Here is a 22,149-nt window from a genome sequence, read left to right as displayed (position 1 = left end):
AATATGTGTATATTTAATATCTCTAGCCTGATTGCCCTCCAGAAAGATAGCCATTTACATGTCCACCATCTGGTAGGAGAGTACATTGGTACTTAAGTAAAATAAGGATGTCAACTACTGATTCTTACTGCCAAGGTTGAATGAGTTACTTGGGACCCTGGTTTCTCAAAGTGATTATAAAGCTATGAGCATATTGTTATGACCCATAAGAAATTATGAGCAGAATTATGTAAGAATCTTATAATAGTTACACAAGGAATTGTTCTAGACATGCTTTACTTCAGTAATATATACCATTGGCAATCAAACATAAGGGTGCTGGGGCAGAGAGATTTCTGCTGAATGTATGTCAGGCAGTAGTTAAGAGCTGATTATGTGTCCTGACATCAGAAGTTAGAAATAGTTTCTGATCACCTTTCAAGATGAGGTCTTTTTGTTCTGCTGCTCATGCTGGTGATAGCATGATATACACTGTTTAGCACTGTGTATATTGTAGGTCTATGCTAAGAACTTTACATATGTTATCTGACAATCTCCAGCACATACCAATGTGGTAAGTGTTGTTACCTACATACTGCAAATGAGAAATCTGAAGCAGAATATGGTTAAGTAACTTACCGAGGTCCCAGAGCTGTCATTGTGGTGATTTGTGTTATTGTGGGAATTTGAAACCAGGTGTACCTTTCTGACATCAAAGTCTATGATATGCATAATGTAATATCACCTCTGATAACCAGGGTCCTCATTCCTCTAGATAATCCAACATCTATTCATACTAACCGTACCTATAAACTATGTTAGGAGGCAGTTAAGTGTAGCAATTAAGAGTATAGGTTTTGGAACCAGAAAAATCCAGATTTGATTTCATAGAAATGTGAAAGCCTCAATTTTCTCATCTGTAAAAGGTGTTATAACTGGACCTATTCATAAGATTGCAGTGCAATTACATTCTGTGTGTCCTAAATTAAAGCACAAATAATAGAGAATATTATCACTATCATCTTATTTAACCTTTTTGTAATTATAGCTTTAATTAGATGTGAGTTTTGAAAAAGTTGATTTCTCTTTTTTTCTAAAAATGTTTAAAATTACAACATTATTTCTGGATTTTGTTTTTTGCCCTCTCCAAATACAAGTTTGTAATTTTACTGGCCGTAGAAAGTACAGTGGTGGTTTTGTAAATACGAGGATAGGTAGGTGTTACTCCAGTGCATTGGGTATTATTCTTGCCTTCATTTGGTTTTTAAACTTTGAAATTAATCATCTTTATTGGCTAAGGTTGTATCTGGATAAGACCATAAAACAGACAATTTCTTCATTTTGTTCCCTTTACTTAAGTAGCTTCAAGTGCTACTCATTTGAGGACTGGATCAGCTCAGTGATCCAAATAGCCTGCTGTGAATCTGAAAATACTGGGTTGGGTGTTTTTATGAGGTTCAGTGGATTTTTATCTTGTTTTTATTTTTATATGCACATACAAATATGTACCTGCACATATACATACACATTTGATCAGTGAGATTTTACTATTTTAGTTATTCTGGAATTCAGGATTTTCTCAGGTTCTGCAGTCTCAGAACCAAAACATCTTATTAATCACGCATCACAAAAGAAATATCTGCCAAATATCTATCAGGCCTTAAGCCTTTGTTCTAAATCTTCAGAGGACAGATCCGATAGAATCATTTTGTGGGTCCATCTTAATGCTTCTTTCTTTTTATTTCAAGTAGATGTCATGTACTTTAACATAGATTTCAAACTAGATGAGAAATTAGAGTAGGGTGATTTAATCTTTTTCTCTCATCATAGATATCATTTAAGATTTGCCCAGACATGTACATGGGGCCCGTGGCTGGTATTCTAAAAAACCACTCTGAATGAAAAAGATTATCATTTTTCAGAAACTAATGTCTAAATAACCTTAAGCCCATCAAGTGTTAATTTAGTTTTTACCACAGCAGAATGCCTTACCTTGGGTTTCCTAAGGATTCTCATACCCGACACCAGCTTTCTTTGTTGTTCCAGCTGAGTCCATAGTTGGCTCAGCTTGTTTTTCCTGCCTTGTCTCTGTAATTGGGTCCTACTCGGAAAAGTAACATCCAAGCCCTTCCTTTCTCTTCAGAGCACCTTAATACATTTTGCTCTAACTACTGGGTAAAAAAGCCGTACCCTTTTCAGCGTCATGACAAAATAGCTTCATATTATCTCACTTTAAACAACAGTAACACCACCACCAGGTTCCAAGACCTCAATTATTGCAGCACTTATACTTATTTACTTAAGACATGAAGGAGCCATTTTGAGGAACATTTAGGATTCAAACATATTTCCTTTGAAATCTCGCTGGTTCCTAAAGAGTGGTCCAAGAAAAGCAACAGTTGCTCCCAAACCGTTAACAGGACATTTGCTCTGTTATCTCTGAGAGGTAACTTGGACCGTTTGTTCTGAGCTGCAAAGTGGACAGAAGTGGCCACCTGCTTCCAGAAATATTTTTTTACTGGATTGTGATCTTTAGAATTTGTCTCGTCTTTTGGGGAGGTTAATACAGTCCTGCCTTACAGGTATCTTCATACTTTTAATCCCCAGAACCTGGAGCCAGAATACGTATCCTCATTGATTCCTTGTATATTTAGGAAAGTGTTCAGAGAATATGGTACACAGTAAATATAAGTGTAAAAGGTACATTGTTCTCCCTGGAAAGTGTCTGTTGGGTATAGGTAGGAATCTGTACTACAGTTCTGGAAGGTACTGTCGGCTGATGGCATTTGTCTCTCTTTTCCTCAAATAGTGTATGATGATAATGTTTTTATTTTATTATTATTATTATTATATGTAATGGTATACAAAGTTCTCCCTTATTTGAAATCTAGTCATCCGGAACTCTTGGAATCTTAGGTTTGGACGTAGCCAGGAGAAACCTCCAAAACCTCTTTGGTAGTACAGAGGCAGGCCTGGAGCACTGAGTAACTGAAAGAACCGAAGACCTGAAGATAGTGAGATTTACGGTCCGTCACCTCTCCTGCATCTGGGAGCGGTGAGAGGCTGGTGATGATTGTAAAAGCCCAGCCTTTTCACATGAAACCGATAAGTGTGGGAGAAACAACAGGAGATAGAGGACAGAACAGAAACAGCACAAGCAGCAGCAACAGGAGTGGGGGCCAGTGGTGGTAAACGAGGACAGAAGTGTGGGTATTACATCACTGGCAGCGAGCAGTAGAGAACAGAGCTGGTGGTGAAAATGGTCCTGGGTGGGGGAAGGTGGTATTATGGAACAGAGGGACAGTGGGCAGGGTGAAGAGCAGGAGGGCCTGGGGCAGCAGAGAAGGCAACAGGCAAGGAAACAACAATGACAATAGAAAAGCGGAACTTCAGTACGAGAATACTCCGATGACACTGGAGATGAGTGGGAGAGACGCTCAGCCACGTGGACCTTGTGTGTCTGTTGAATGAGTGAGTGCATGTGTACACCATTCCTACTGTGGGTGTGTGTGTGGTAAGAGGTACACAATGTGAATATGTGCATCAAGAAAACTTGGAAGGCAGCCTTTGCAAAGCTGAGGGCACACCTTCTCTGCCCTAGGCCATGTAGTTGATGGGCTTTTCTACTGATGACAACCAAGCAATAGTGAGGTAGAGCTGAGGTGGTCGGGTTGAATTCTATGACCAGTGTAACGGGGATTCTAAAAAGTACAGTACTCGGTATGACTGCCTGGTAGAGGGCAGAGTGTGAGCCAGAGGGCATGAGCCAAGGCTCAGCATCTGGAAGGCTGTGATCAATGCAGGCAGGGACAGATGAGAGGAAAACAGGCTGGGAATTATGTCTGATGTGTCTGCAGAAGCTCAGCAGTCCCTTGGGTCCCCAGGAGTGCCACCATCCTAAGGTGCAGTACTTTAGACACTGTCAACAAGCACTAATGGGACAGGGAGTGGAGGGCACAGGACTGGAGTTTTTTTCTACAGAGCTCTATCTGTTACCTGCTAGTTATGGTAGTGACCTGCTTACAGTCAAGGAAGGTTACTCAGTATGTTTAAGAAAATTTTCTAATTAGTATTTAAAATTTTTAAGCTTAAAATGTTTTAAAGCTCTCTGGCAAATTCCAAAATGACTCATTCCCTAAAAATTCCAAATAGGGATCGTAATTTGCATTTAAAAAGTATTTTCTGCTTTCTAAAGTGTATCTGTAGACATTATCCCCTTTGATTTTCACAACATTGCTCTGAGACAGGTAAAGATTTTTTGTTGTTTTTGTTTGGTTGGTTTTTTAATTCATCTCTGTAGGGAAAGTAAAGGAAAATGGTCAGGGCCCCTCAGATGTTCAGAATCTTGCTGAGCGTTTGATATAAATATGCACGTGCGCCCAGGTGCTCCTTGGTTATTGTCCAATGTAACTGCACATGTGCACCCAGGTGACCCGGGCTATGAACTCAAGTATAAAGGATGAGTGGCTCTGATCCATGGAGCCCCCCGCCCCCACCCCCAGGATATGGGGGTGGGGGGGCACGGGGAGGCTGCTGCTGCTGCTGGAGGTTGTTGCTGCAAGCTGTTGCTGCCAGTGTGCCCGGGATGCCCCGAGAGGCCACCATTTCTGCTGCTGCTACTGCTGAGGACTGAGCTCGTGTCCTCTGCCAATGGCTCCCGGGATCTTTCCCAATTACCTAGCATGGACCTGCATGTGAGGGGTCTGGTGCCCCAGCTTGGCATGTGAGGGGTTTGTGACCCTGTCTGTGTACAATGGGCTTGAGGGGTCTGTGAGCCCTAGCCCTAGCAATACAATCTCTATTTTACAAATTTGAGACAGATTAAGCAAACTGTCTAAAGTTACCCAACCAACTGATGTCAGAGCAGGAGGGAGACAGACCCAGGTGTCCTAAGTTCCAGTCTTGCCGTGACATTGTCGTTAAGAGTCATCCCATTGCTTTTAACGTGACTGACTATGGCCCCAACTGAGTGGGCCATGAAAAATACCCATGAAGAGGAGCAGACAATCTATTCTTTAGTGTTTTCACTGGGCTGCTCTCCGATCTGCTTTTTATCCTCTACATAAGCATCCTTGGTAGGCAGTTTTGGTGTTTAAAGTAAAAGAAAATGAACTTGGGTTTTGTTTTGTTTTGCCTTTCCTCAAACAGATCTGAAATTTCTCAGGCACACCTCTCTCATGAGATTTTAGTTCTGCTACCACAGTTCTGAGTATAATTGCAGATACATTTGTGTCTTCTGCCTTTCTTTGTCAGGAATCACAGTGAGATTCTAGGATATCTTGAATTACTGGTGACAAAGAACAGAAAGAAAGGACACTTTGTAAGAAATCAATTAAAAGATAACTTGGAAACCTAAGAAGATGCCTGGAGAGTCAATCAGTGGAATCACAGAATCATTCTTTAGTTCTAAAATGAGTAGTGCAAGGCCGGCCTGTGGCTCACTCGGTAGAGTGCGGTGCTGATAAAATGAGTAGTGCATGCAGTTCATATATATGACATATGGATGATTTATTTAAAAACCTTGTCTGTAATATCCTTAACAGTCATAAAGAGAATTTATTCCAGTATCTTTGTAATCACATCCTGACAACATCCCCTGCAGTTGTGAGCAGAAAGCAGGTGACAATTATATATGCTACAAGGCTAGGATTATTTAAATTTTGAGATTGCCAGGTGAGGTGACATAGGCCTCAGTGATTACTGACCAGCTTGCTTGGAGGCTGCGAGGATGACCTCATCCCATTGCATTTCAAGGCAGCTGTGCTAGTGAGAGGCAGGCTGCCGTTCCCTAGCGATAGTCCATTTCCACATCTCATTCATAATTGAAGTGAGTGAGGATAATTTTTTGCCCATTATAGGAGATGGTTACTTCAGATCTCCAGTGGCATGATAAAGCTCTCATAATGTTGCAACTTAACAACTATAACCTAGCATCCCAACAAGGTCTGTGGCACTGTGTAAAGTTCAAGCTCTGGAAGGGAGAAAGGGGGAGGCAAGTGTGAACTCCCAGGCCAGAAGAGTGAACGAGAGAAATGTTGCTGCAGTCTGAAACAGTGTCCTCAAAGTTCTTGGATTCAGCTGAGGAGATTTGACTAACACAACACTTATTCTTAGGTTTTCACACACTTAAATGTCTTGTGTGTGTCTTCTCTGGAGGAGAGAGCATTTAAAGGCATAGCTCTTGGAATGATAGTTTCCTTTGATGGCTTTGAATATCAATGAAGTGAGCATAGTTTTTTAAATATCTTTGGCATGAAATCTGACATTTACTATTATCAATTCTGCATTTGTACAGGTGGTTCCAGGAAAGAAATCACTGAACACTGGGAATGGCTTGAGCAGAATCTACTGCAGACGCTCTCCATCTTTGAAAATGAGAACGATATCACCACATTTGTGAGAGGAAAGATACAGGTAGTTTGTTAGGGGGTATAAAAACCCCAACACTTTTTAATTAAAAATAATTTCAGACTTACAGAAACATTGTAAAAGTTGTATAAGACACACCTGTGTAGCCTTTACCCAGATTGACCTGCTGTTAACATTTTACCCCGTTTGCTGTATCATGTGCTCATTTACTCTCTGAGAGGAATTTTCTCTTAAATACTTGTTTGTATTTTCTAAGAATAGGGATATTCTATTAAATAACACTACAGGTATCAACTGCAGTATTTAACATTATGAATAGATTTAACATTAATACTATAATATTTGGCACATATTCCAGTTTTGTTAGTTGGCCCAATTATGTCCTTTATAACTTTTCCCCACCCCCCCACCCCAGTGCAGGATGCATTACCTAGGAAGATATTACATTTAGTTTTCATATCTTTAGTCTCTTTCAATTTCCCTAGTCTTTCCTTGTCTTTTATGACATTAATGTTTTTAAAATATATGGTTCTGTTTTTTAAATAGAACATTTTTCACTTGGGGTGTTTTGTCAGATGTTTTCTTACAATTAAAATTCCACAGAATGATCAATTTTATTTTATTTCTTCTACTTTAATAAATGTTTACATGAACATGTAGTAATTATATAATTAGGAAAAGAAGTGAAGAAATATGAATGGAATCTCATTGTTCTTTAGGGTCTGATGTTTTTGAAGGAGAGAGCTCAATTTTAACTGGACCTTTCAAAATGTATGAGAACAGAGCAGTACAATAGCACACACATAATATCAACCTCTTTACTCTCACCCCTTGCTCCTCAAAATGAATATTTTATCACAGCTTCAAGGACTATGATGTAAGTTTCTACTCCATCCTTATTAAAGAGATTAGAAGAATAGTGAAAAAGATCACCCAATTTTATAACTGTATCAGTCCATTTCTGTTGCTTATAACAAATACTCAGAACTGAGTGATTTATAGGAAAACGAAATTTATTGCTTACAGTTTCTGAAGCTGGGAAGTCCAAAATCTATCTGGTGGAGATGACAGTGACTCAGGGGTCTCACATTGCAAGATGATGGAAGCAGAGAGAGAGAGAGCTAACCTCCTCGTGCATTCTCCTTTTAAAGCCCTCCAAACCACGCCCCTGACCACCATTATTAATCCATTCACTACTGCATGGTCCTACAATTCAATCACCTCTTCAAGGCCCCACCTTTCAGTTACCATAATAGGATTTCCTACCCTATTTACAGTCACAGTGGGAGTGAAGTTTCTAATACACAAAATTTGGGGGACACAATTCAAGCTTCAGAAGGTTTTGGAGAGACATAATTCAATCCACTACAATAACATCTTCATTTTATTTCTAAGTCATGTATCTGAATTTCTGCAAGTAATATAAGTGGAGAGGGTCTGGGGATTACTAGTTTGATTGTGTAGAAGGAACCGGATGAAAGGGGCCAGCCAGCTGGTGTAGGGAAGACACAGAGACATGAAGCGTCATCTCCATCCGAGGCCACGGGAGATTCCCAGTTACCTTTCACGGTCTTCCCTCAAATGTTGTCATCTTTGGGAAATTGGCACAAATAAAGAGCTGTAGGAAGAAACCAAAACTTAGAAGTGACAGTAGCCAGGAGGAATAAATAAACAAACAGACAGATAGATAAACATGTAAAACAAGGGCCAATTATGTCAAATAGCCATTTTTCTCACCATTTGCATTATACCAAAAATGTCAGATTCAATTTCCCTGAAACCAGTTGTGAAGAGGGAATTTTTATTAATGCAACTATATGTAAAAGAATGTCATTTTTGTGCAAATGATGCTTTAAGCTTTCCAACAGATTGTCCAATAGTTAAGGGAACTTACAAACTTATTTGTTTTGAGATCTAATTAACTTTTATAAATTATAAATGTAATAATTAACTACAGAGGCAACCATAATCCAAACACCATACATAGCATTCTGTGTATTTCTTTCTAGACTTCTGATATGCATGTTTATCATAATAATAGTCTCACTGCACATATAATTTTGTACTCTGCTCTTTTTTTCCTTGACCGGTATCTACTATGTTATACAACTATTAGTTATTATTTTAATAAGTGAATATTATTGCGTAATTGACCTTACCACTCCTCTCTTTTGTGAAGTCATCTTAGTTTCTAGACTAGTAGGGGGGCAGGCACAAACAAAAATACAGTTAACACTTTTGTTCATGTAACTTTTTCCACAGGTTGTGTATTTTTTTTCCTTTGGGATAGATTACAAAAGGTAGATTAATGGGTTAAGTGGTTTAAACATTTTTAATGGACCTTAGTAGATATTGTCAATATGTGCGTGACTACACCATTGCTTGCTTTCAGCATTATAGTTGTTTAAATAGTTTTTCAAATATAATAAAGTTGGTGTCTTAATGTTTTAATTTTCTGTCTTTGATTATGATGTTAGCATTTTTCATGTTTACTAAGTTAAGTTTCTCCTTTTTGTGAATTACTTGTCGATATCCTTTTGTATATTTAAATTTATATTGGACATCCCACATATTTTGATTGTATTAATTTTCCAAAGTTACGAGGAGCTGTTGCCTAGAACAGAAGTGACCTACTTACATTCTGTAGAACTTGTAGAACCTATGGGAAGGAGATATTCCGTCCCTTTGTTCCATCATCCAGTCGACCTGGCTAGAAAATTACAGCAAACTAAGAAAATGTTCTGCCTTCTGGACCCTGTCTTTTCTTAAAGGTGGGAGAGTTGGGAGTGGGCACTATTAGCTTTGTTGTCCAAATTAGCTGGCATGGTCTGGTCTGTTGATACTAGTATATTAGGCCCCAGAGTGTTTCAGAGTGATGTTTCTCAGTTCTATATCCTCATAAATCCTTTCATATTTAAAGTATTTTCTTTTTAAAGTATAAATGAGCATTCTAGAAACGTGGTATTTAGCAGATCCTTAGTATAGTCTGAACTCAATATTTTTCCACTCAAAACATACAGGTACCATTTGGTTCGTTATACATCACTCCCCTCTAATATTCTCCCTATTTTGATCTTGGGTAAGAGCCCCACTCCAGTGGTCCAGAAGAAGAGCAAATGTTAGCCTGCTTGTCGATCTCCAGGCTTACTTTGAGATGATTGTCATTGGGATTGTCTGGGGACCCCACTGCCCTTCTTATTAGTGGGTTCTCATTTGGTTGCTTTCACATATTCATTTCTTCTTTCATTCTTATATATTTTTTGATTCCCCTGTAAAAGCATTGACAACTTTGAAATGTCACATAGCCTGTAGCTATATTTGCCAACTAACGGGGAAAGGTTTTTCCATCCCTTTTTCTTCTGAGCTGACTTCTCTTCCCCACCCAGAGGTCCCATGCCCTCACGCTGCCTCTGGTTGTCTGAAGTGACTAGTGTAGACTAGAGTTGCCCAGGGCCAAAACTGATTGACCCTGGCCTTCATGGAGCTCACATCTCTATGTTGGAAGTGGAGTAGTATCAAAAGTAGAGGAAAACAACCTTATATTAGATATTCTCCTAGGGAAGTACATTGCTACTCCCAGTGCCAGCCACACTGCCATCCTGTATGACAAAAGAACAGGAGTCAGCAACTTGGTACTGAATTTCTCAAGCATCACTAACTTTGAAACAATTTTAGATTTAGAAAACTGCAACTCTGGATTATACAATAAAGACTAAGACAGACTCCTTAAGATACCTTCTAATTTGGAAAAACAGCATACGTGGGTACTTCAAAAAGTTCATGGGAAAATAGAATTAAAAGGTAATACAAATCTTTCCATAAACTTTTTGAAGTACCCAAATGTACTCATTTAGTATTATTTTATTGAATATCTTTTAGGTGCTAGATACTGGCAACAAAAAATGTTGAAGACACTGTCTTTATCTTTGGAACTCATTTATAGAAGGATATATAAACAAAATATTTTCCACCAACATAGAAATTAAGGGAAAACATAGAAGTGAGAATGCTCAAACTCCACTTAGGGTTGGGGTGGTTTCACAGGGAATGTGGTTGTTTATGCCAAACCTGGAAAGGTTGTGTTGGGCAGATTGAGAAGAGATTCTATGGCATGAGGTTCATTGTGGACTTCTTTTCTCTTTCACTGATAGCATATGGAAGTTTATAAGGCAGGAATGCAATAGTCAGATCTCTGTTTCAAAAAGGGGCCTTATAAAATATGTCAGAGTGTGGAGAGTGTCCTGATGGGATGCCAGTTGGGAAGCTGTTGTAGGAATCCCTGGACTGTGCAGATGGCTTTGGGGTGCTTTCCTATTAGAAGAATAGTTGGAGGCTTGTCTTGGGGCTGTGTTTCCATAGTAAGCCCACTGTTTGCTGTCATAGTGGTTGTTTATATGCTTACTTTTAACTAGAATCGAATGGTGACAGAGACTGAGGCAGACTAAAGTGCTCCTTCTTGCCATCATGCCACAGAATCACTGCTGCTGGCAACAGGCATGAAAGGCCTGGCAGTAGAAATAAAATTCAGGAAATAATTTCATTACATAATGCCTAGAGAATCAATAGTATTTAATGTGGAGGGAAAGAATCATAGTTGGAAGAAGGATCACATGGGAATTAAACCAGACTCTAGGATAGGATTAATGAAACAGAGAACAGTCTGATTCTATATTTTAGGCACACAAAATGGCGGGACCACAGGTAAGAGTGAGAAAGCACATAAATGACATGTTCAGACCCTGAGGTTGCCTCAGGCTGGCTAATGGGAAGTTTTGATCAGATGCAGTACAGTGAGAGAAAAGGTTGCAGTGTTGGTTGAATACAAAATGTGCATGGTCTAGAATTTTGAACTTTATACTGGTGGTGGTGGGAGCCACTCAGGATTTTTTTTTTTTTGGAAGGGTAGCTGTTGCTTTTATTATTCTTATAATTACTATAATTAATTTTAATATGTGTAGTAGCTTTGTATGCTGTATTAGTCCGTTTTTGTTGCTTATAACAAAGTACACTGAACTGGGTGATTTATAAAGAAAATGAAATTTACTGCTTACAGTTTCTGAGGCTGAGAAGTCCAAAGTCCATCTGGTGGTGATGACAGTGACCCAAGGGTCTCACATTGCAAGATGGTGGAAGCAGAGAGAGTAGAGAGCAAAAGGCAGACTCTCCTCTTCTTTTAAAGCCCTCAGAACCATGCCCGTGACCACTGTTTTTAATCAATTCACTACTGCACAGTTCAACAGTCCAATCATCTCTTCAAGGCTCCACCTTTCAATTACCATAATAGGCTTCCCACCCGCTTAACAGTCACAGTTTCTAATACATAAAAGTTTCTAGTACATAAAACTTGGGGGACACAATTCAAGCTTCAGGGAGTTTTGGGGGGACATAATTCAATCCACTACATATAGTTTTTTTTTTTTTTTATTATTGAAACATAATTGATTTTACATATCTGGGGTACAGCATTGTATATAAGAATTTTGTACTCAAAACCAGTTTTAGGAAGATAAATTTATAGGGAGCATGTAGGAGATACTGGAAGCTTAAGAGCCCTCAGGCAGGAATTCCAGGTATGACGAGGCAGTTGCCAATTCTATCCTTGCATATGGAGGGCTTGGTCATGTCAAGGAGAATCCGAGAGGTTGCCCAAGTTCATACAGACACACCATGATGCTGTTGGGACTTGAAACCAAGACTTTCATGCTCTAAAGCTCATGTTTTTCCAGTGCTACCTTGAGATCAGAGAACTGAAGATAAGGTGGGAGGGATTTGATGATTACAAAGTCAAAGGTGGAATTCAAGGGAGCATTCTCTATCAAGAGATAAATGTAGAAGCTGATTTTCAGGGAATTACAGAGGAATTGGATAACATTGAAATGGCTTCTTAAGCTACTACAGTGATTGAACAGTAGATTAAGCTGTTCTCTTGCTATGCAAATATTTTGTTTCCTGTCCAATTGTCAAAAAATCCTGTGCCTAATATTGTTTTTGCTCTCTTATTTCCCCTTCTGCTTAAATGACTTAACTGACTTCTTTTCTTTAGGTTCCCTGATGTTATCATGGTCCTGAGAGAGTGGGTCTGTGTGCCCAAGTGTCAGTTAGTGACATGTGTTTTGTCTCTTTCCTCTCTTGTCCATTCATGATGAATTTTTGTTGATTTTGAGAAAGGCAGAAGTTGACATTTGGGATGGCTCTATCATGATAAGTTTAGTGAAAACAATAGAACCAGAAAAATCTTTACATCTTCTCATTTGTAAAATAAAACTATGGGCTTCATTCCAAGTGAACTTAATAAAATAATTAGCTCCAATTAACATGTAATAAAATCTGTGTTGTCATTTTGAAAACGTTTTAGTACACAGATGCTACTCATTAATCAGCTTAGAATGTGGGGGGTTGCCTTTGAACAGAATTCATCAATGTTTTAAAAAATTCTAACCTTAGGAATTGTATTTTCCTATTTAATACATACAGCTCTGGTCATATTAATACCAGCCCTATGCTTTGTGTTCTATCCCTGATTAGGGCATTATTGCAGAATATAACAAAATCAATGATGTAAAAGAAGATGATGACACAGAGAAGTTTAAAGAAGCCATCGTGAAATTCCATAGGCTCTTTGGGATGCCCGAGGAAGAGAAACTCGTCAACTATTACTCTTGCAGCTACTGGAAGGGAAAGGTCCCCCGCCAGGGTTGGATGTACCTCAGTATTAACCACCTTTGCTTTTATTCTTTTCTTATGGGAAGGGAAGGTAAGTCATCTAGAGCTTCAGAAAGACACTTCTTTGAAAATTGTACTGAGGTTTGCTCTGAACTTATAAACCACATCAAAATACCAAAAATAAATCTGTGGTTATAACTAAGTCAACACTATTTTTTGAGTATTTAACAAATAAATTCAATTATTTTTAGTTCGATATTTGTAAAGAAATTGGTCATTGAGTAATCAAGATTCACTCGAGATATCATCAATTAAGTGGACGTGGACTTAAATCCATAATAACTCTGGACTCAGAATTTATGTAGTCTGGATTTGCCTCTTAAAACTAACAGACAAGACAAATGTGGGCTTACAAACTCAGAGGAGTTCAGTGGGATGGGGAGGGCAGGTGTGAGATCGCAGTCTCATGATGGAGCCGGGTGCTGACCTAGTCTTGTTCCCTGTGCTCAGCCAAACTGGTAATCCGGTGGGTAGACATCACTCAGCTTGAGAAGAACGCCACGCTGCTTCTGCCTGATGCCATCAAAGTGAGCACACGGTCCAGTGAGCATTTCTTCTCCGTGTTCCTCAGCATCAACGAGACCTTCAAGTTAATGGAGCAGCTTGCCAACATAGCCATGAGGCAACTCTTAGACAATGAGGGATTTGAACAAGATAGATCCTTGCCCAAGCTGAAAAAGAAATCACCTAAAAAAGTGTCTGCTCTTAAACGGTGGGTGATAAAGACTTCGAGGCTTCCAGACTTTAGAAATGAGAAGCCCATTCATTTATTCATTTTAACCTTTTCAAAACAACTTCAAAGGTTCTGAACAGCTTTCTGGGTATATACGCAAAACAAAAAAGGCTCTGCCCGAGGCACTCCCAGTTCAGTAAGTGAGATGGACATGACCTGCTACAGCACAATGTGATGGGAACTCTTCCGTTCCTATGAACAGAGCGCCGTGGGTGCACATGTGGGGAGTGGGTAGCTCGGCCCAGATGGTGCAGAGTGGGTAAGAGAGCCCTCTCAGTGGAGGCTGCTTTGAGCTGGGCTCTGAAAAGAAGTTACCCAAGCAGCTACGGTAGGATGGCTGTCTCAGGCAGAGGGAGGGACATGGTGAGGGCAGCATGAGGGAAAAGCCCAGAGGGAAGTAAGTGCATCACATGGCTAGGAAGTAGAAGGCATGGGATGAGGAGTGGCTGCAGGGGAGCCTGGAAGTCTGGCTGTGGGAGTAAAGCTAGAGAAAGGATGAGGGAAAAGTTGGTGCCCTCTAAAGTGTGACTGGATGCATGGAACTGACCTACTAAGATGGGGAATGACAGAAGGAAGAGCATGTCCTTGGAGTTGAGTTGTCTGCAGGACATGTAATTGGAGATTGGTATAGTACGATTTGTAAAATTGGAAATCGTTGGTAGGTAGAGTCTGAAAACAGGTCAGTGTAACTAAGATGCCTTTGGTGGTTTGAGACATGTTTCGACAAGGCGGTGGGGGATAGATGCTATGACTGCAGTGGATTAAATAGCAACTGAAAGGCAAGGAGAGGGAATTAGGCAAGTACAGTTTGGTTTGTCAAGAAATTCAGTGGTAAAAAGGGGGGGATTACATTTTTTAGAATAGAAACGATTTGAACAAAGGATCAAATGAAGAAGGTGGATGGGAAGAGTTTGTTGGTTAGGGTAGGTGCAGGGACAGGGCAGGGCACAGAGATAAAGCTATAAGAAAACGATGAATTTGAGAAGTGGTGTTTCATAGAGCATGGCAAGACTACTTTATGTGAGCTAACACCTCTGCCTTTGAAAGAGGGGGAGTAAGTTCTAGCGGGTGAGGGCGGAGGTAATTTTGGAGATAGAAGGTCGGGAGTTTGATGGAACTTCTGCATCATGGCCTTTCTTCGCTCTGTGAAACCAGAAACTAGACTGTTAAGGGGCTGAGGTGGAGTAAAAGTTTGAGGGGCGAGGTTTAAACAACCAAAAGAAGAACTCACTAGGGAAAAGATATAGTCAATAGAAAAGGTTGGAAACCATAGTTGTCCAAGAAGTGAGTTGTTCCTATGTCTTTTTATAAAGTTTTGTTGTCTATTCAGGGTGGACAGTGACGCAGATTCATGTGGCTTTTTTGCATTTTCATTGGGTCTCTTTTAAAAGATTAGGCCCAGAATAGTGGCTCGGGATAAGAGTCAATATAATACCCTCTTAGAAATTATTGCATTCCTTTAGAGAGAGCATGAGTTTCCTGTTCAGGCCTAGTTTTCCTAAGATTCTTTAAATTTACAGATATCGATTGTAAAATGACTACACAAAGGGACCTAAATAGAATTAAAATAATTTTATTATGCTTTGGGGTCATTAGGTTGGAGTTAACTCCAATGTAAAGCTAAGGCAGTAGGAATGAGTCTAACACGGTCAAGGGAGAGAGTGGTGGGAAACTTCCATTGCAGCATCAGTTAGAAGGTATTGAAACACTTTTCTTGTGTGAGGTGAATTATAGTTATTGCTTTCCAGAGATCTTGATGCCAGGGCAAAGAGTGAGAGATACCGTGCGCTTTTCCGGCTGCCCAAAGATGAAAAATTAGATGGCCACACAGACTGCACCCTCTGGACTCCATTTAACAAAATGCACATTTTGGGGCAGATGTTTGTGTCCACAAATTACATCTGCTTTACCAGCAAAGAGGAGAACTTATGCAGCCTCATTATCCCACTCCGTGAGGTAAGTGTCAAGGGAAAAGGGATATTTTAACCGTTTCATTTGTAATACATTTCTATGTGAACAGAAATGTATGTGTGTGTGTGTGTGTGTGTGTGTGTGTGTGTGTGTGTGTGTGTGTGTTTTAAACCAACAATTGATTGCATTTTACCCACAGGTGAATGTTCATAATTCTTTGGTGGCATCTGCCACCCTTTTGTTTATTGTCACTGCTGTAAGTGACTGTAGGACCTGTGAGATCTCTTCTTCTAGAAGCAGCCTGGTGTTTTAAAATGTGGGTTTTATTATTATTCAGGTATGGTGAGACCAACTCATGAGGGATGATTGCGATGGAAGAGATAGCTTGTAATGCTCACAGATCCCAAGAGGAGAGGGCATGCCACACCACGTGCAAGGCCACACAGGAGAGCAGCAGGTTTGGTCAGGAGGCAGAAGGGATGAGGGAAAGCATGGACAGAATCATTTATTGTGACTTCTGAGGGAAGGAATGGGCAAGGCAGGGTGAGCAGGCTTAGGATTGACTAGTTTGAATAATTTCAGAGATCTCCGGGGCTCTCGAGGGGCTCTCCGTAGTTGTCTGCTACCTGGCCCTGGGGTGGTTAGGGCAGGGGAATAGCAGCCCTGAGTATGAGAGCTCCATAAAGGAGGTGGTTGGGGTGTGGGCTCTGGAGGTTGGTTTGCTTATGAAAACAATTCTTTAGGAATTGCTTAGCCCCAGGTGGGTTGGTCCCTCCAGGGTCAGCAAGGCCCCAAGGTGTCAAAGTGTCAAATATAGGAACTAGAAAATGTGGTAATTATACCCAGCTCATAGCCTGAGGGCAGCCTGGTCTAAAGGAGATAGTGTAGGACATGAGTCAAAAAGCCAGGTTCGGGTATGGTCGGCCAATCCCTGCATTGGAACGCCAGGCTGCTGATCACAGCAGAAGATTCCAGAGCCCATCCCAGATTTTCTGAATCTGAATTTTTATAAATTCCCAGGCTGATTCTCATGCACAGTAAAGTCTAAGGAACATTGTTAGTACTCTGGGGTGGAGATAGCTTCTATCATGTCTTCAGGGTGATAGAGTTGATGAAGACTCCAGGTTAGGATGTCAGAGAGAGGAAGTACAGGGGCTGGCAGCCCTGCAGTTTCTAACCTGGCAACTTCTAACCTATGGTGGTTCTTTTCTGGAAGCTAAGGTTGTCAGAAGCTTTGGACATTTAATCTAAGATTGCCCCTTTGTTAAGATTCCCTATAGTAAAGAATTCAAGTTTCCTGCCTTCTTTTCTTTCTTTTTTAAAAATGTACTCATATAGGCAAATTTTCTTCTCTGTTTTTGTTTTGTTTTGTTTTGTTTTAAGAGTAATGCATCTTAATCACAGAAATTTATAAAAGTACAGACAAATAAAAGCAAAATTCACTCTTCAAAGACATTTTCATCATTCAAAGACAACCACTGTTAACACTCTGTTGTACAGTTTTCCAGGCTTTTTCTATGCATTGCTGTGTATATGACATTTATAAAATTTATATGTAAAACATATTACAGATAATTTTTATTTTTTACTTATTTCTTTAACCATAGGCATATCTTAAACTATCCCCGGGTTATTAAATATTCTTCTACAATGTAATTTTTAATAACTGCATATTATTCTACTAAGTATATATATAATTTATTTATCCTGTTACCTATGGTTTTCATTGTTTCTAGTTTTCTCCCAATCATCCGTATAATTTTCCTTAAATTATAAATTACACATTCCCAGCAGCTAAATTTGTAGATCAAAAAGAATCCACAATGTTAGGCAATTGACATTCTAGTTCTCCTTGTTATAGAATCAGCTAACTGGTGTTATAACGCATTTTGAGGCAAGGATATTTTGTTGGGGGTGAATTCAGAGGTAGATAGTTCAACAATACTTACTTAGTCATGAAATGTATTTTATAACTTTTTTCTAACAAATTTACCTTCTTTTTTTTTTTTTAATTACGAATATTCATGAGATACAATGCTCATTGTCCGCCCTCCTGCCCAAGATGTGGGGGCCAGATTCATACTGGGGGCATACCCATTACCAGAAATTACTTTTGTACCCTTTGTCCCCTCCCAGTTATCCTCCAACCTCCCTCCCCATCCCCCTCCCCCCTCCACTCCAAGTTGTAGCCCTAGGAATGTTCCCTCCCTATTGGATCATGTCACTACTGTGGCCTTTTTTTCCTGCCTTCTTTCTCTCTTAGCTCCCACATACGAGTGAGCACATGCGGTATTTATCCCTCTGTGCTTTGCTTGTTTCACTCAACATAAGTTTCTCCAGGTTCATCCATATTGTTGCAAATGGGAGTACTTCATTCTTTTTTATGGCAGAGTAGTATTCCATAGTGTATATATACCACAGTTTCCTTATCCAATCATCTATTGTTGGACATTTAGGTTGGTTCCATGACTTGGCTATTGCAAACAGAGCTGCAATAATCATGGGAGTGCAGGTATCTCTTCGACATGATGATTTCCATTCCTCTGGATATATACTCAGAAGAGGGATTGCTGGATCATATGGAAGATCTATCTGTAGTCATTTGAGAAACCTCCATATTGTTTTCCAAAGTGGTTGTACTAATTTACATTCGCACCAACAGTGCAGTAGTGTTCCCTTCTCTCCACACCCTCACCAGCATTTGTTATTCACCATCTTTTTGATCATAGCCAGTCTAACTGGAGTGAGATGGTATCTCAATATGTTTTTTAATTTGCATTTCCCTCATGACTAGTGATGTTGAGCATTTTTTCATATATCTGTTGGCCATTTGTATGTCTTTGAAAAAATATCTATTCATCTCCTTTGCCCATTTTTTAATTGGGTCATTTATTTTTTTACTGTATAATTGCTTGAGTTCTATGTATATTCTGGATATTAGTCCCTTGTCAGATGCATAGTTGGCAAAAATTTTCTCCCATTCTGTAGGTTGTCTTTTCACTCTATTGATTGTTTCTTTTGCTGTGCAGAAACTTTTTAGTTTGATGTCGTCCCGTTTGTTTATTTTTTCTTTTGCTGCTTGTGCTTTCGGGCTCATGTTCATAAAGCCTGTGCCCTGACCTAACTGCTGAAGTGTTTCACCTATATTTTCCCTTAGTAATTTCACAGTTTCAGGTCTTATACCTAGGTCTTTAATCCATTTTGAGTTGATTTTAGTGTATGGTGAAAGATGCATATCTAGTTTCCTTCTTCTGCATATGGATATCCAATTTTCCCAGCACCACTTATTGAAGAGGCAATCTTTTCTCCAATGTAGATTTTTGTTGTCTCCATCTAATATCAGATGGCTATAAGCCTGAGGCGTGATTTCTGGGTTCTCTCTTCTACTCCACAGGTCTGAATGTCTATTTTTATACCAGTACATGCTGTTTTGGTTACAACAGCTTTGTAATATAGTTTGAATTCAGGCAGAGATATGCCTCTGGCTTTGTTTTTTTTTTTTTTTTGCTCAGGATTGCTTTGGCTATTCAGGGTCTTTTGTTTTCCCATATGAAAGGTAAGATTGTTTTTTCCATTTCTGTGAAGAATGTCATTGGTATTTTGATAGGAATTGCATTGAATCTGTAGATCGCTTTGGGTAGTATAGACATTTTCACAATGTTAATTCTTCCAATCCAAGAGCATGGAATATCTTTCCATCTTTTTGTGTCTTCTTTAATTTCTTTCAGAAATGGCTTGTAATTCTCATTGTAGAGGTCTTTCACCTCCTTGGTTAAATTGATCTCTAGGTATCGTATTTTTTTGGCGACAATTGTAAATGGGCTTACTTTCTTTATTTCTCTTTCTGTTAATTCATTATTTGAGTATATAAATGCTACTGATTTGGGGGCATTTATTTTGTACCCTGCAACGTTACTGAAGTTATTAACCAGCTCTAGGAGTTTTTTGATAGAGTCTTTAGGTTTTTCTATATATAGTATCATGTCATCTGCAGATAGGGTATGTTTGACTTCATCTTCTCCAATCTGGATTCCCTTTATTTCTTTCTCTGGCTTGATTGCTCTAGCTAGCACCTCCAGTACTATGTTGACTAGAAGTCGTGAGAGTGGACATCCTTGTCTTGTTCCTGTCCTTAAGGGGGAGACCTTTAATTTTTCCCCTTTCAGAGTAATACTGGCAGTGGGCTTGTCATAAATGGCTTTTATTGTGTTAAGATATTTTCCTTCTATACCTAATTTGTTGAGATTCTTTATCATGAAAGAATGTTGAATTTTGTCAAGTGCTTTTTCAGCATCTATTGAGATAATCATATGGTCTTTGTCCTTGAGCTTGTTGATGTGATGTATCACATTTATTGACTTTTGTGTGTTGAACCATCCTTGCATCCCTGGGATGAATCCCACTTGATCATAGTGTATAATTTTTTTAATGTGTTGCTGTATTCTAATTGCTAATATTTTCTTAAGGATTTTAGCATCTAGGTTGATCAAGAATATTGTCCTATAATTTTCTTTTCTTGTTGTATCTTTATCTGGTTTTGGTATCAGAGTTATGTTGGCCTCATAGAATGAGTTTGGGAGAGTAGCATCTGTTTCAATTGTTTGGAACAGTTTCATGAGAATTGGTATTAACTCCTCTTTAAAAGTTTGATAGAATTCAGCTGTAAAGCCATCTGGACCCGGACTTTTTTTGTTGGAAGAGTGCTAATTACTACTTCAACCTCCTTGCTTATTATTGGTCTGTTCAGGTTTTCTATCTCTTCTTAGTTTAGTCTTGTTAATTTGTATGTGTCTAGAAACTTATCCATATCTTCCAGATTTTCAAATTTGTTGTCATACAGTTGTTGGTAATAGTCTCTAATGATTCTTTGTATTTCTGTGGTGTCAGTTGTAATGTGTCCCTTTTCGTATCTGATTTTTGTTATTTGGGTCTTCTCCTTTTTTTTTGTTAATCTAGCTAATGGTGTATTTACTTTGTTTATCTTCTCAAAAAACCAACTTTGAGTTTTGTTGATCTTTTCTGGTTTTTGGGTCTCTATTTCATTTAGTTCTGCTCTGATCTTAATTATTTCCTTCTGTCTACTAACTTTAGGTTTGGATCATTGTTGTTTTTCAAGTTCTTTGAGTCATAGCGTTAGGTTGTTTATTTGGAATCTTTCCATTTTTTTTTATATATGCATTTACTGCAATAAATTTGCCTCTTAGTACTGCTTTTGCAGTATCCCACAAGTTTTGGTACAATGTATCTTTATTTTCCTTAGCTTCTAGAAATTTTTTGATTTCCTGTTTAATTTCTTCTTGGACCCATAGGTCATTCAGGAACTTATTATTTATTTTCCATATATTTGTATAGCTTCCAGCAATTTGCTTATTGTTTATCTCCAGTTTTAGTCCATTGTGGTCTGAAAAGATTGTTGGAGTGATTTCAGTTTTTTAAAATTTGCTGAGACTGGATTTGTGACCTAATATGTGGTCTATCCTGGAGAATGTACCATGAGCTGATGAGAATAAAGTGTATTCTTTAGCTCTTGAGTGAAATGTTCTGTATACATCTGCCAAGTCCAGTTGGTCTAGGGTGTAGATTAGATCCTATGCCTCTTTGTTGACTTGTTGTCTGGAAGTCCTGTCCCATACTGAGAGAGGGGTGTTCAGATCACCCACTATTAATGTATTAGGTCGTATCTCCTTCTTGAGGTCTAAGAATGTTTGCTTGATATATCTGGGTGCTCTGGTATTGGGTGCATACATGTTTATGATTGTTATGTCTTCTAGCTGGAGAGTTCCCTATATCATTACATAATGGCCTTCTTTGTCTTTTTTAAATGTTTTTTGGTTTAAAGTCTATTTTGTCCAATATAAGAATAGCTACTCCTGCTCATTTTGGGTTTCCATTTGCATGGTATATCTTTTCCATCCCTGCACTTTTAGTCTATGAGTGTCTCTACAGGTGAGGACTGGGTCTCTTGAAGACAGCATATTCTTGGGTCTAGCTTTTTAATCCAGTCAGTTAGTCTGTGTCTTTTGAATGGGGAGTTTAGTCTATTCACATTTAGAGTAGTTATTGACAAGTGTTGTCTAATTCCTGTCATTTAATTGCTACTTGTTTAGGTGGTTTAAATATCTTTTGATCATTATTTCCCCTTTTATTTCTCTTCTCCAATGTGAGTTGGGGATTTAAGGCAGAATGGTTTAGCTTCTTTCTCTTTCTTGCTGGCATTTTTGCTTTAACTGTGTGTTTTGCTCTTTCTTGTGTATTTGTGATGATGGTCACCATTATTCAGATTCCAGATGAATGACTCCCTTGAGAATTTCTTGCAGGGCGGGTTGTGTGGTGGTGAACTCCCACAACTTCTGTTTGTCTGGGAAATACCCTATTTCTCCCTCATTTCTGAAGGAGAGCCTTGCTGGGTAAAGAATTCTTGATTGGCAGTTTTT

At 39.0% G+C, this 22,149-nt stretch overlaps 1 protein-coding gene across 1 annotated transcript in view; it reads left to right on the top strand.

The window, feature by feature from the left end:
* The window catches only part of TBC1D9 (TBC1 domain family member 9), a 126,354-nt gene that overhangs the window by 61,306 nt on the left and 42,899 nt on the right, over window positions 1–22,149 (top strand). Inside the window, exons 3-6 of the mRNA XM_063107336.1 lie at window positions 6,275–6,393; window positions 12,874–13,102; window positions 13,522–13,783; window positions 15,553–15,760. Coding sequence (XP_062963406.1) covers window positions 6,275–6,393; window positions 12,874–13,102; window positions 13,522–13,783; window positions 15,553–15,760 — 818 coding nt within the window. The remainder of the gene's footprint in view (window positions 1–6,274; window positions 6,394–12,873; window positions 13,103–13,521; window positions 13,784–15,552; window positions 15,761–22,149) is intronic.

Source organism: Cynocephalus volans, chromosome 9 (genome assembly GCF_027409185.1).
Source record: "Cynocephalus volans isolate mCynVol1 chromosome 9, mCynVol1.pri, whole genome shotgun sequence".
Classification (NCBI taxonomy): Eukaryota; Metazoa; Chordata; class Mammalia; order Dermoptera; family Cynocephalidae; genus Cynocephalus; species Cynocephalus volans.
This window is presented reverse-complemented; position numbering and strand designations above follow the sequence as displayed.